This window comes from Acyrthosiphon pisum, chromosome A3 (genome assembly GCF_005508785.2).
Source record: "Acyrthosiphon pisum isolate AL4f chromosome A3, pea_aphid_22Mar2018_4r6ur, whole genome shotgun sequence".
In the NCBI taxonomy this organism is placed as follows: domain Eukaryota; kingdom Metazoa; phylum Arthropoda; class Insecta; order Hemiptera; family Aphididae; genus Acyrthosiphon; species Acyrthosiphon pisum.
Window position 1 is genome coordinate 31627209 of NC_042496.1, and position 14155 is coordinate 31641363.

The window sequence follows — 14155 nt, forward strand, 5'->3', positions numbered from 1 at the left end:
ATTTTTTAATTTGATAAGAAACAAAACTAAACAATTATAGGTATACTAGTGGTGTGCTGCGACGAGTCATTTTTTCAGGGGGGGAGGTGAATGAATCGTTTTGCCCCCCCCCCCCCAAAAAAAAAAAAATATGCCTACCTTTTTATGAATGAACTCTTATGTACCTAATATTATTTATTTATAAGGGTATCAACTACACCTACAGATTGTTTTTAAACCATACAATTAATCTTTTAGTCTTGTGTAAAAATAAGCAATTATAGTTATACCTAAAAAGAATAAAAATATATTTAACTTGGGGGGATATTTTAGGTACTTCGAAGTCATCAAGAACTTGAAGATTTTAATTTATGTAGCTCAAAAATAGATTGAACTTAATATAACTTAAGCATGACGTACTGTCTTCTTAATGTCTAATACTTATATCTATAATTTAAATGATTTGCCAGTAAATAATACGCATATTCACCAGATTTCAATGACAGTCTATATAAGATATAAAATTATAAAGGTGGACAGAGTTGCCGAGCGGACTAAAGTGTTGTTTGCGACGCTCTCCGACGCCAGTTCGATCCAGGCCACGGGCGGCATTTTTCTTCGGGTAGTCACGGTGTCCGGAGAGAGAGGCCGCCATCCCTCACCCGGGCATGGCAGATACCTAAGTGGTATTAACTCTAAAGTTTAAAAGTTAATAACAATAATCAATAACCATATAATATATAATAGAAATATACACTATTATAATAGGTAATTAAATATTGATCATTGCTTTGCTTTTTATAAAAACTTTGATCCAAGCTTTAAGATTCTTGCAGATAGATGGTAGTGAAACATGAGGGCGATGAGTTTGGATTAGACTTGGATTGATCATTGTCCCATGACCACCTTTTTATAATTTTACAAAATCTCATATGGGGTTATTTATTCGGGGACTAAATTTCTGGGGTTATTTTTTTTTTAAGTATCAATTTAAATGTATACATTTTTAAAATGTTGTAATGATTGGGACTTATCCTAACAATAAATAAATAATAACTATGAACTTCCTATACAATATCTGTTTTAAATTGCAATAACGTAATTGACACTGCAGTGGGTAGGTAGTTAATTTGTATTTTATTTACTATAGGAATGAAATAAAAGTGCTTTTGAAAACAAATCCTCTATTCGTTTATGAATCAATGTATGTTGAATCAGTAGAGTTGTTCTATAAAATATGCAAAGGTACACAACGAGGTCCGTGTCAAAATATTGAGTTCATATACCCAGGTAAAAACAATGAAACTACATTAATGACAGATAAATCAGAAACATAATATTGTATTTAATAGGAACGAAATGGTGTGGACCCGGTAATATTGCCAAAAATTATTCAGACCTGGGAGTTTATCATAAAGAAGATATTTGTTGTCGAGAACATGATCATTGTACCAGAACATTAGAAACTGGTCAGTGTTATTTTAATCTTTGTAACACTTCTCCTTATACTAGGTAAGTTAGTTTATTTCACGTATTCTAGTTTTTTACTATACTATAATTATTATTATATTTTTTTATTTATAATTTTTTAGATTCAATAAATTTATAGATTATAAAATACAACTAAAAAAAAAAATAATTTGTTTGTATTTCAGATCTCACTGTGAATGTGATGGAAAGTTTCAACAATGTTTAAACAAAGTCAACACATCTACTTCTCATACATTGGGTGTCATATTTTTTAATATAGTAAAAGTTATGTGCTTTAAAGAAGAGTGTCTTTTTGGGTAAGATAAGCAAACAAGAATAATTTAAGAATAATATTACAACACAATAATATCAAATATGATAATAAATTTAATTTATCACAGAAAATTAAATTACAATTTTTGTAGTATTTAAACATGATAGTATGATTATATATATTATGTACTTACTATTCAGTTCTTTTTTTTTTTAAATCGTTTATTTAAAAAATTTTTACAATCTGTACTAGGAGGCACAATAAGTACTACTCAGTACTTAAATTCAGTGGCGTGCCGAACAGTCATTTTTTGAGGCAATTGCCTCAAGGGAAATTTGGGTGGGTGGGTGGGTGGGTGTGTTAGTATAGATGTGCAACTTATACCTAAAAAAACTTAATAATATTTATTATTTTGAATAATAAAAAAAAATAGTGAAAAAACTGTTGATGGTGGGGAGGGGGATCAAATTGTATAGTTTACCTCAGGTCTGCCTGTCAGTTCGGCACGCCACTGCTTATATTATAATTTATAAGCAACTCTATTTTACCTAATGTAAGCCATAATATTTATTAGTAATATGTTATTTATAGCCTTATAGGTAATTCATAATTATTTATCGAGTATTTAGTAGGTGTACCATAATACAGGCTTTTGTGTGCAAATATTTTACTTTTACTCTATAGTAAATAACATCAATAAACGTCATACTTAATAAAAATAATGGAATTTGATATGAAGTATTATAGAGAAGATCAAATTATAACTGCCAATGTCTAAAATATATATTTTATTTTCAAATAATACTATAATAAGCAATTTTGTTAGATAGGTTATGCATTAAACCGATACTTAGATAACTAGTAGTAAGTAGTAGCTATTTTGGAAAAGACACTAGGATTTACAAAACAGTTAATTTTCAAATCTGAATTTTTTTTCTTTAATAATTTAGAAAAAACTACCAGGTCATGTTTTTATAATATCGATAATAATTATAGTAAAAACGATTTAATAATATTCAATATATTATTAATATAATATGGTTGTGTGATCCCTTATTACATTATGACTAATAAGGATTTTCTTAAGGTTAGGTATTTCTATATTTAAAAACTGAAACAAAATTCATAACCATCAACATTTTTCCGTTCAGAAACCAAAAAAACCTAACTAACAGATAATTGTCAATAATATTTAATTTGTTTAAATTATATTCTTAGGGGATGTATCCAAAAATTTGAAATAATACCAAATTACCATCAACAAGGCAGAAGTATGGATATCCTAACCACTGATTATCTATTCAATATTTTTACAAAAATTGTTATGGATTTTATGCGTTATGCATTAAAATGAATGTATTTAATTTTTAAACTATTTACTACAATGACTATTTTATTTATTTTAATATTTAATAAATTGTATAATATGTTAACTGTTAAACATAATCATATTTATTTGAATACTTATTAAGTACTTATACTGTTAGTTTGTACTATGCAAATAAAAACAAAATATTCTATCAATTTTTGACATCTTTTGCATTTATTGAAATCCATCCAGATAATCTTGAAAACCACAGAAGCAGCTGTCTTTATCAAAATCCTGTTGGATAGATGGTTTAATTTTTATAAATTAACTAATCATTAAATTTAAAAAAGTGGAGAAGTGGGTACCATGAATCTTGTTGGTACTCTGAGGGTCAAATGTCCAAAAGTTTTTAAAAGCATCAGGAAAAAAAATTAACAAATTAAGGAAAATTGGGATTTTAATGCAAAACCTGTAATTTGTTTTTTAGTGTACCTAAGAATAACCGTGGATACATGACATTTTCAATGAATGTTTGTATAAGCAATTTCTATGAACCACTTAATTTTCGAAATATTGTGAAATTATATACTTTATTTTTGAGCTATTATTGTAGCCATGTAAACATTTTGATTTTAATTGGTTTTTTTTTAAGATTATTGTCGATAAAAAATTTTTTTGACCAGCCAAAAAACTTGAAAATGTCATACAATGTTCCTCATATGTTTATGTTAAGTGGAAATGAAAAAAAGCATGTAAGTGGATGTCGCTCTGCTGTAAAGTAGATTACAAGGGGGTCATTGTATAATGGGTTGTATTAGACTTGAATTCAATGGTATAATATCATTATATAAGAAAAACGATTCTGAGCGAGGACGGTTTGTCACTCTGAATATTTTATATTGTTATTAATTATTTTATCATGTAAGTTGAATTAATATTAAAATATTATAATTTTTTATTCGTTTCTATGGTGATATACAAAGCGTTAGAAATTAAAATCCCATTTTTAGCGTTTTTTCGTAATTTTTCGGTGGTTTTTCCCGTGGCATTAAATAACTATTGAGAAAATCAGAAAATAACCTCTCTAAAGTACCATCTTGATCCAATTTTCTAAAAGATAAGGTACTGTATGTCGAAATCGAAGCACTCCTTCTGGAAGAAATTTTGTATACAGGATATAAAAAGAAAAAGAAAACACCATTGTAAAAACAATAGACGTAAATCCACAATATTTTTTTACGAGATTCTGAAGTATGGTCAAAATACTTGAAAATTGAATAATTGTTCCTCGTAAGTAGTTATATAATAGCAGTTGAGAAATATTAAAGATCTCATTGGCACGATTATTTTTATGAGTAATAAAGTTCAAATTTTGACAACATTTATCAAAATTCACGAACAAATTCGAATTATTTTGTAGTTAAAAATTATAAAATGTTCAATTTTATAGAAAAAATCTAAAAAAAAATATAAAAACAGATTAAACCCAAGAATAACAGTTCTAGTTATTTTGTTGTAATCAAAAATATTATTCGTGGGTATATGACATTTTTAGAGTATAATATTAATTATAATATTTTATAAACATAATGACATTTTAAATGTATTTTTTTTTGGCAAAAATGAATTTAATCGTTTTTCACTTTTTCGTATACAATTATCATTAAATTCACGTCCATTTCAATGGTCAGTGACTCTATTTTATATTTTTATCTTAGTTATTAACATTTCTGGTTTGACCAGTCTAATAAAATAAACGTCGGTCATGAGCCCACTATTAAAGTTCCGAGATCACGAGTTCTAAGTTCATAATTTCGTATTTTAAACTAAAGGTAGTGCGACTGGTCAAAATCAAAGCTATTTAGCGGCGCGGCAGAAAATACGTCAGGAAAATATTATAATAGAAAAAGAAAATATTTTGAGTTCGTAGGTACCGCGTCCCGCTGTCCCGTATCAGTTTTGTATAATATTATGTATTTATAAACATTCTAAATTGCTACCTATGGATGCGACAGTCGTCGATTAGCGACGACGCATTGTTTAACATTTTTGTTGTGACTCGTGATTTGTGAACCGATCTTCGTAAGAGCCAGGCGGACAGCATCACGATTCACGAGCGACGTTTTTTCTCATCAAACCGGATTTTGTCACTTGTGCCGTTACTCATCATGACCAGTAGGTAATAGGTAGTAGTTACTAGGTAGTAGGTACAAAATATGTACAATGGTCAATATTCAATATTGATCGACGACAGGGATGCGCCTTGGGTTACATATTCAAAACGCGGTGTGATCATCATTTTACAAACGATATGCAATGTCAGCACAAACATTTTTAAGGGGTTTAATATAATTGATAATGACATTTAGGAAAAACTTTTAATAAAAAATATAAATACTATTTCAAATTAACTTACAAGAGGTTCTATGTCTGTGACTTGTAATATAATTGGCTGTTGCGTAACTGTGAAATCATATAAGAAATCGAAAAAATCCGAGAGGTTGATAAATCAATTTTTAGTTTAGTTTTAAAAGTCCAGTGCTCAAATTAGGAAAAATTAAGTAGTCCTCTACTTAATTTTTCCTAATTTGAGCTCAACGTAATGATTTAAAAGCTACGTTCCGAGAGAAATATTATTCAATACAGACTTTTGGAGGCCATCTCTCCCCCCCCCTTTCCTAAACGTTGAATACTAAATTTTAGCTTAGTTATAGCATTTTAGCTTCATTATATTCCAAATATAATATTAATATATATAACTATGTAACATGTATGATGTATCTGAATGTGGGTTTATATTCACCCTATTTTTCGAAATTTTTTCCAATTTCATTTCATACATATTTTAGTCAGTCAACATTTTAATAAAAATTATGTAGGGCATTAGTTTGTGCCATCCCCCTAACCAAGTAAAAAAAAAAGTAAAGACAGTAGAAGAGCACCTCCAAACAAATGCAATCACTGTATTAGAACCAGTAGCGCGTTGAACTCATTTTTGGTGGGGAGCAAAAATGCAAACAAGGTACTCTTGATATTTATAACGGAATTTCCAACTCAGCAAAAAAGTTTAAATTAAAAATTTACAAAATATGCGTACATTTGTAACGATTTGTATAATCGAATATGATGTTTCTACGATATACCTAGTCACCTATTTTATGCACATAGTAGACTAATTTATGGTTTAATAGGTTCTTTATAGTTTATATTTTTCTATATGATGTACAATAATATAGGTATATATTTTAGATTCTAAGCGGAGCAATAAATGTAGAAATTTTAAAATTATGAGTGTTTTTTATTTTTATTTTTTTTGTTTGTGTACATGATAAGTAGTCAAAATAATGCTTAGATTTTCAACTTCAGTATTTTGAACGATGGGAAAATGAATGTAATTGGTGCATTGGAAAGGTCAAAGTTTAAAATTCCCAGTAGTTTTCAAAAGCGGGGCCCAATAATGAACGGCCTTGAGCCCTGTAAAGAAAAATTGCGCCATAAATTACATACAGTTAAATATTTCAATAAATACTACTCCTTATATAAACCAGGAACACGCTAAGCAAATAAAAAAATTACAAAACCCTAAAAAAAAAAGAGGGGTTCTGGCCATGTGTACGTTCTAACAGCCATGGCCAGGCCGACACTGGTGGCACCACATATGTGTGTGACAAAATATAATGATATCTAACAACAAGATGTATAATTATTAAAGTTAATAATGTGAGACACCTTAAAATATTTATTTTAGTTGTTATTATAGGATGGGCCAGAGATCCATTCAACTCATACCACCTTCCAAAACTATCGTGCACAGTGCACACTTTTAGGAACACCTTTGATTTATTAAGTGTTTTATATTTTCTAACATATTTATACTTTTTAATTATAATTATTCTATACATTCAAAACACATAATAACATAAACATATAGTTTTCTTAAATTGTTATTTGTTACTATTCATACTTACATATTTTCAAAATGAACTTGAACATGCAAATTTAAATATATTTTAATCAAACTTAAATTATCAACAATAATCATTTCTTCCCAAATTGAATAATTAATGGTTTTTCTTCAAGTATAAGTCCAAGGTTTTCTTCTAATGCTTTTTCTGCCACTTCAATTTCTAAATATTTTCAATAAATTAAAATATCTTTATTTTAAGCACAATGATTTATTAAGTATATTTTATTTCAATAGAGCTGCAGGTATACTGTATTCTATCTAAATTTTAAGCTCCATGATTATAAAATTACTTGTTCTGATTTAATTTATAATTAAAAATAGACTTATAAAAGTAAATATTTATGAAAATAATAATTACTTTCAAATTCAATAAAAGCTTGTCCTTTCATTTTTCCCTTTTTCATATATCTATAAACTATGTCTGCATTTTGCAATTCTTTGTACTTTCCAAATACAGATACCAAATGTTTTTCGCAAACACTTTTGGCAATATTTTTCACATATAATACCTAAATATAGAAATAATAAATATGAAAATAAACTTTTGCATACTTTTAGTAATTTAAAAAAATAATTTTAATATTTACTTTTGATGGGATTCCTTTCTGATAGTTTTGAAAATAAGGTATAGTTTTCAATTGATCTTCATTAATTTTAGTATAATTATTTATTGGAATTTGGGTACCACTAGCAACAAAGCGCTGACTTTTAATAGAGGTTGATAAATCTTTAATTTTATCTTCTTCATTTATCAGTTCTAATACACCAATGCACTGCTCTGTACGCTTGGATGCTTCGCATGTATATAATTTTAAACCAGAGTTTGCCAGAGATTGTACATCTTCTTTTAAATCCCAAAGAGATTTAGGTCTAGTGTAATGTTTTATTGGCTTTTCTGATATCTAAATTAAACATATAATATTAATACAATAAAAAAATAAACTAATTGTAATTTCTTAGCTATTATTAATTGCATTTTATTTTTAAATTTATAATACAGGTATATAAGTATAAATGGTAAACCAGTTAAAACATTGGATCTTAATCATAAGTAAGTTATAATTAAGTTAAATATCAAAATAAAATTACCTCAATTGGTTTTGTATAAGATTGGAGTAATTGTTTTCTTTTCCGTCTAATCATTTTTGAAGTTTTAAGAGGAGAAGCTTCTAGATGAGAAAATTGTTCATCATGTATTTGAACAAGATGATTGATTGGGTGATCTTTGTGATGGACATCTTGTTTAAGAGTTTCATTAGCTTCACATGATAATGCAAATGCTAAAAGTTTAGTTTCAGTACTATTAGGTTTGACACATAATGCTAATTCCCGTTCGTGACGACTCAAACAACTAAAAACAAGTTAAAATAAGATAAAAAATAGGTTGAAAATTAAAATGTAATAAAAATAATTCTTATTACTCTGAAACTTTTAAAGAAGGTTTATGGTCAGAATTAGAATTTAATTGGTTGTAAGATGCTTCATTGACTTTGGTACAAAACTCTGGCAATGTAATTTCTCCTTTGGTAATTTCAGTAATGGAAATGTACTCATGGCTAGTAATAAAATTACGCTCTTGACTTAAATGCCTAAAAAAAAAAATATTGAATAATTTATTTCAGTACCTAATTTTAATTGTATAAAACTGTTTTTACGTAATTTATTATCTCATTAAGAAAAATTAAATTAAAATGATTGCCATTTATTATTAAAATATATAAAATAAATATTACTTTTCTAGAGTTAAATGTTTATCAGTTTGTTTTAAAGATAATTTTTTAATCAACAAATCGCCTTCAGACTCAACATGGCTTTCAAGACGTTCAAAATCACTTAGATTCAAGTATTTGGTAGAATGTTTTTCTCTGTTTTTTTTTACTGCATCCATATTGGTTTTTAACTAAAAAAAATATAGTAATATAAATTATTAATCAAAGAATTTAAATTGTTTATTGATCAAGTACATATTATGACAAATAAATATTTTTTTTTATCATTTTAGTATCTGAAATACTAAAGGTACATAGTAAAATCACATTTATAATATACTTACAGTTACAGTTTAATATGTAACACAAACAGCAAAAAAATTTCTAAAATTTAAAATAAATATTTATATTTATTTAATGTCTCCTGATAAGTGATAAAGCGATAAATAGAATAGTGTGATAAGTAGATAGTAGTCGCGTGATAGTAGTTTATTAATGTACCATGGTTAAAAAAGATAAAAAATAAATTCAAAGTTACTTTTATATTATTCTTAGATATCTGATAAGCAAAAGCAAATGTACATGTCTTATCAATTTTTAAAACCAAATAAAATTATTGAAAATAATGTGCAATTTTAATACAACTTTTAAATGAAATTTTTTTTTTAAATCAAATAGTTACGGTATAGTATCTTACAAATATGCTGACTCTACGCACAACCAACCGTGTTCTAAAAGTTTTGAAAACCGCCCAAAGTAAGTTAATTTAATATTATTTAATAAAATGCATCCATTTTTAAATTTTGAATGTGTCATTAAAATATTCAATAGACAGGTTATATTTCATTAATTTTTCATAATAATTGTTCCTTATATTACGTTTTATATTTTTGCCATCTCTTCCCAACTTCTCATATTTACTATAGTAGGTACAATCAATAATAATTATTAATTATCTTGTATCAGTATCTCTATTCTCTGCTTGAACTCTAGTATTCGATACATAGGGGGAAATCCATTACAATTTCAGGGAGGCTAACATTGTTAACATTAATGTGAGTAGGGGGGGGATTCGATCCTACACAACTAAAGAAAGAGGGGGCTTGACAGACTTTTGGGAAACTAAGACCTCTCGAGCACCCTGCCGATTTCCGCTAATGATTCCATATTAGTATCAGTCAGTTTGTGTAACTTAATTAATTTCTATCTTACTTTTTCAAATTATTTCGCTTTTTTTGATTCTATTTTTTAAAAATAAATAATAATAATAATAATAAATTTATATTTATAAACATCTCACAATACCTAATTTATTTTATGATAAAATTAATATTTTTGTTTTTGACTAGAATGCGAGCAATCATTTCATAGATGGTTAGCTCCAACATTGAGAGAATTAAAACGTAGAAAAGATATTCAAGGGCCTGAAAAACCAGTTCACCGTAAAACATTCCTTGAATGGTAAGATTAAATATTTTGGTTATTGAATTTAATAATAATAATAATTATTATTAGTATTACTTATAATTTTTATTTGTATTTGTTTATTTAGGAATTATGATACTGAGATCTATGCATTCAGTAAGCGTTTAGGTGAAGAGTTCAATAATAATTTGCTGCAACAGGCGTTAACTGAACGTTCATATATTATTCGTGAGGAAGAAAGACAAAAGAATGTTGGTATAGAGCAGCCTACTTTAAATTTATCTGATAATAAAGAATTAGTTTCCAAGGGTTCAGATTTTATTGATGACATAGTTAAACGTTATTTACGTACAGTTTTACCTAGATTACCAGAAGAAGGAATCATGTATGTATACTACAAAAGTACAATAGTCCAAAAAGCATTGGTGTAAGACTTTTAAATTGTTTCTTTGTTATTTCAGAGGAATTCACAAGTATTTAACAAGTATTGAAACACTGTCTCATGTTTCATTCCATATTGGTACATCTGAATTGATTCTTTGTGCTGTTAGTATAATATGTGAATACAAATGTATAAGACACATTATTTTAAATATATAATTGATTATTATTTTATACACAGGAATTTCCCGTGGAAAAACCTACTTTGTCTAATGTACTGAAATCAATAATAGCTGCATTGATAGAAAGTTCTGGCGATAGTCGAGCCGCATTATTTGTGCGTGATTTTATTATAACACAAATAGCTGATAAGGACTTGCATCAGTTTTGGGAACCTGAGGAACCTATTAAACTGTTATCCGAAATCTTAGCTAGAGATGGTATTCAGTCGCCTGAACCTAGACTTATTGGATGCTCTGGCAAGAATACAATATTAGCATGCTTTAGGGTAGGATTATATACTCCAGACAATAAACGTATGATTGGACTTGGTAAGTTTTCAATTTTCATTGAACATAATTAATAAGTTATTTAAAAATTATTTTTATTCTTTAATATTTTCTTGGAAATAGGTTTTGGAGAAACTGTAGATATTGCACACGAAATGGCAGCAAGAGATAGTTTACGACAATTATTTGGCACTTCGGATAACATTTTACTTCCATTTAACCTTAAATTGGATCAATTGTGTGCAAGTTCTGTTAAGAATTTATTTTTAAATGAATGGTCACAAAAAACCCTACCATCTCGTCCAACACATTTTGAACTTCGTCAGGCCAAAGAAATAAGTAGTAATTAAATGTATTAACATCATGTTAGAGTTTATAATAAAAATTGTAATTTAAGTTCCATAATAAAAATATATCAAATTTAAAAATTTAAATAGTTAAACTTTATTATATTTACAGTTGAAAAAAATATAACAACAAAACATAAAATTTTAATACAATGTAACATCTGTTATTGACAACTTAATGTTTATTGTCATATATTTTTATTTATCCTATAACATTTACTATTTGTAGACTGATATTAAAATGTTAACTAAAAGGTTCATTTTAAAACAAAGTAATATTTTTGTCTACATAGAAATTAAAACGGAATCTATGAGTGTTAACCTTTTATAAAAATATTTTGCTAGTATAAAGTATGAAACAAAGTAAACTACTTAAAACCAGGGGTGGACTGAGAATAAAAATTGGACAGGGAAACAGAAATTTTGGCCCAATTTTGGGCTTTCAATAAAATATTTGTAAGTTATCAACCCAAATGTGCGCAAGGCCCAGGTGGGGTTCGTTCACCCGTGACCCTAGTCAGTTCGGTCCTGCTTAATGCTAGTTGTTTTAATTTGTGATTGTACAAAATACGACAGTCACAAGCACAGTCGTCCATAACATTTATAAATGTTGCTGAGTACAATCAAATGATCAGCAAATTTGTTTAAGAAAATTATTAATAGTCTGAGCATAGTAAAATACCCATATACAGTAGGATGCAGTGGTCTTTATATAGATTAGACTTGTGACCCAATTTAGTTATTATTTATTTTTTGCATGTAATAAAAAATAAAATCTGATTGATAAACTATAACGTTTTATATGTATGAAGGCAGACCAATTTTCTATAATTAGTTAATTAATATTATAATTATATATTTATGTTATTTATATTTACTTCATACAGTAGGGTATAATCAGTGGCGTGCCCAAGGGGGGGGGAGGTTAGGGGTTATATCCCCCCCCATTGGATTTTTTTTGTTAACTTCAACTTATTAGATATTACCATAGACGTATACAATCATTTATATATGGATATGGATATTACTTTTAAAATTATCAGTAATAAGTTATTGCTTACAAATTATTTCCCATTGGCTATTATAAACATTCACTATACGGATTATACTGATTATAGATGGATCATGCTAATCACGTATACTAAAAATATAAGGTCTATGGCACGGACTAAGATATACAGGACTGGAAACGACGGCGTTATCAATGGAACCAATGTACAACGCTAGTTGGTACAACGTCGATCTTAACGCCATCTAGGTACGTAAGTGCATTACATAATAATAATTTAATTGTTAAATTATTAAATTTTAATTATTATTCATGATGCCTACTAGGTACCTATATAAAAAAAAAATGTATATTATAATATTGAGTTAAGAATTAAGATCTAAAATTTACTTGTATAGTTGAATTACCTATATACAATATAAGGTACCTTAATTGACAAGTAGTTTATGAGATTGAGAGCAAATTTCAATAAAACTTTCATCTTAAAAGCAGCACAGAATATTAGAGTTAATACATTATATTATTTTTACATACTTGTATCTTAGTGTTTTAATTTATTGATGTAATAACTAAAAACTATAGTAAGACATACCTGTTAATACTTGATTCCAACAACAATAATTGTTGTGAATATTTAATATTTTATTCTGAAGTTCATACCCAAAGGTACCTATACTTACTTTGAAATTCAAATACTGTGCAGTTATTTGTATAGGTATGCATAAAAAAATAACAACAATAAATTAAATTTATAAAAACAAGAATTAAAGATATAATATGTATAAGGTACTCAAGTAATGACTAATTTGGCAGATTTTTTTTTCTTCAAATTAATTTTGTTTTGATTTTTATTTTCCATGTTTGAAAACTGTCTCATCCTTGTTGTTATGTAATACCTGACGATGAACATGAGTATTTCAGTCTTATGTTCATCACATGGAAATGTTAGTAAATTGTTATTATTTTCTAAAAAATCATCAATTGTATCCTGAAATACACTAGGCATACTACAATACTTAGAGAAAGAATTTTCTATTGCTGTTATAATATTATGAAAATGTTCATATTCAATATTATACAAGATGTATAACAAATTACAAGTCTAAAGTTTATTATATATTTCATACAGTAACAATGTTGAATATTGTCATATTGTAATATAGGGATTATTTATAGGCTTATAATAGTTGCCAATAGATGGCAGAGCGGTCGCGGTTGTACCGGCGTCAGAAAGGCACCGTTGTACATTTGGCCCAGACCCCGCACTCCGCCAGCTCATTCGTTTCCAGTCCTGTATATCTTAGTCCGTGGTCTATGGGTAAATCAGTGGTTACCAATCACTAATCAGATATAAATTATCAGCTACTTCAATGACCAGTTCTTATCTCTCAGTAGATCATAATATAATTGTGATATTCTATTAATAGCTAAAATACTCTATTATTGTTACTTTGTGATAATACCAATTGCAGTGATAGTATACACTATACCTACATACAACATACTTACAAACATTTTTATTTATTCTATTTTTTAAGTATTTGACATTTAACAATTTTACGTTCTTTTATTTATAATGGCAAAACGTGATGGATCGATTATGTCATTTTTGTCAAAGAAACCTAAAGCTGATCAGAAGGTTAGTTGGTATTGAAATATTAAGAATGTAAATAATATTATGAAAAAAATAAGTTTATAAAGTATTATACAATTATGTAGTTTAATTTTATATTATGTAATTTAAATAATCAATGTAATTATTATTGTTTTATGTTA

The 14155-nt window shown here is 27.4% G+C and overlaps 4 protein-coding genes across 4 annotated transcripts in view; 3 read left to right on the forward strand and 1 right to left on the reverse strand.

The window, feature by feature from the left end:
* Positions 1-3247, forward strand: part of LOC100569970 — an 8723-nt gene extending 5476 nt beyond the window's left edge. The window contains exons 3-6 of the mRNA XM_003243548.4: positions 1130-1269; positions 1332-1491; positions 1635-1766; positions 2942-3247. Coding sequence (XP_003243596.1) covers positions 1130-1269; positions 1332-1491; positions 1635-1766; positions 2942-3077 — 568 coding nt within the window. The 3' untranslated portion in view covers positions 3078-3247. The remainder of the gene's footprint in view (positions 1-1129; positions 1270-1331; positions 1492-1634; positions 1767-2941) is intronic.
* Positions 3248-6339: 3092 nt separating this feature from the next.
* LOC100569873 (RNA-binding protein 41) lies at positions 6340-9111 on the reverse strand. The gene is made up of 8 exons (XM_003243547.4): positions 9053-9111; positions 8733-8899; positions 8421-8588; positions 8089-8350; positions 7587-7901; positions 7358-7508; positions 7001-7159; positions 6340-6506 (listed from the first exon to the last, which is right to left on the reverse strand). Exons 2-7 carry the CDS (start codon positions 8885-8887, stop codon positions 7071-7073), a joined length of 1140 nt encoding a protein of 379 aa, XP_003243595.1. The 5' UTR covers positions 8888-8899; positions 9053-9111; the 3' UTR covers positions 6340-6506; positions 7001-7070.
* A 189-nt stretch (positions 9112-9300) lies between these two features.
* On the forward strand, positions 9301-11451 carry LOC100159942 (39S ribosomal protein L44, mitochondrial). Its single transcript, NM_001293495.1, is given in 6 exon segments — positions 9301-9464; positions 10058-10169; positions 10261-10518; positions 10595-10679; positions 10756-11065; positions 11147-11451. Coding segments are annotated over 6 exon segments (1047 nt in total). The 5' UTR covers positions 9301-9409; the 3' UTR covers positions 11374-11451.
* A 120-nt stretch (positions 11452-11571) lies between these two features.
* Positions 11572-14155, forward strand: part of LOC100160619 (T-box transcription factor TBX1) — a 31019-nt gene continuing 28435 nt past the window's right edge. Inside the window, exons 1-2 of the mRNA XM_016803304.2 lie at positions 11572-12628; positions 13556-14018. The gene's annotated coding sequence lies outside the window, so the exon portion shown is untranslated. The remainder of the gene's footprint in view (positions 12629-13555; positions 14019-14155) is intronic.

Coding starts and splice junctions, on each gene's coding strand:
- LOC100569873 (XM_003243547.4), bottom strand. CDS start 8,887: ATGGATGCAGTAAAAAAAAACAGAGAAAAACATTCTACCAAATACTTG. Junction 8,351..8,420: donor CCTTCTTTAAAAGTTTCAGA/GTAATAAGAATT, acceptor ACTTGTTTTTAG/TTGTTTGAGTCGTCACGAAC. Junction 7,902..8,088: donor CTTATACAAAACCAATTGAG/GTAATTTTATTT, acceptor TGTTTAATTTAG/ATATCAGAAAAGCCAATAAA.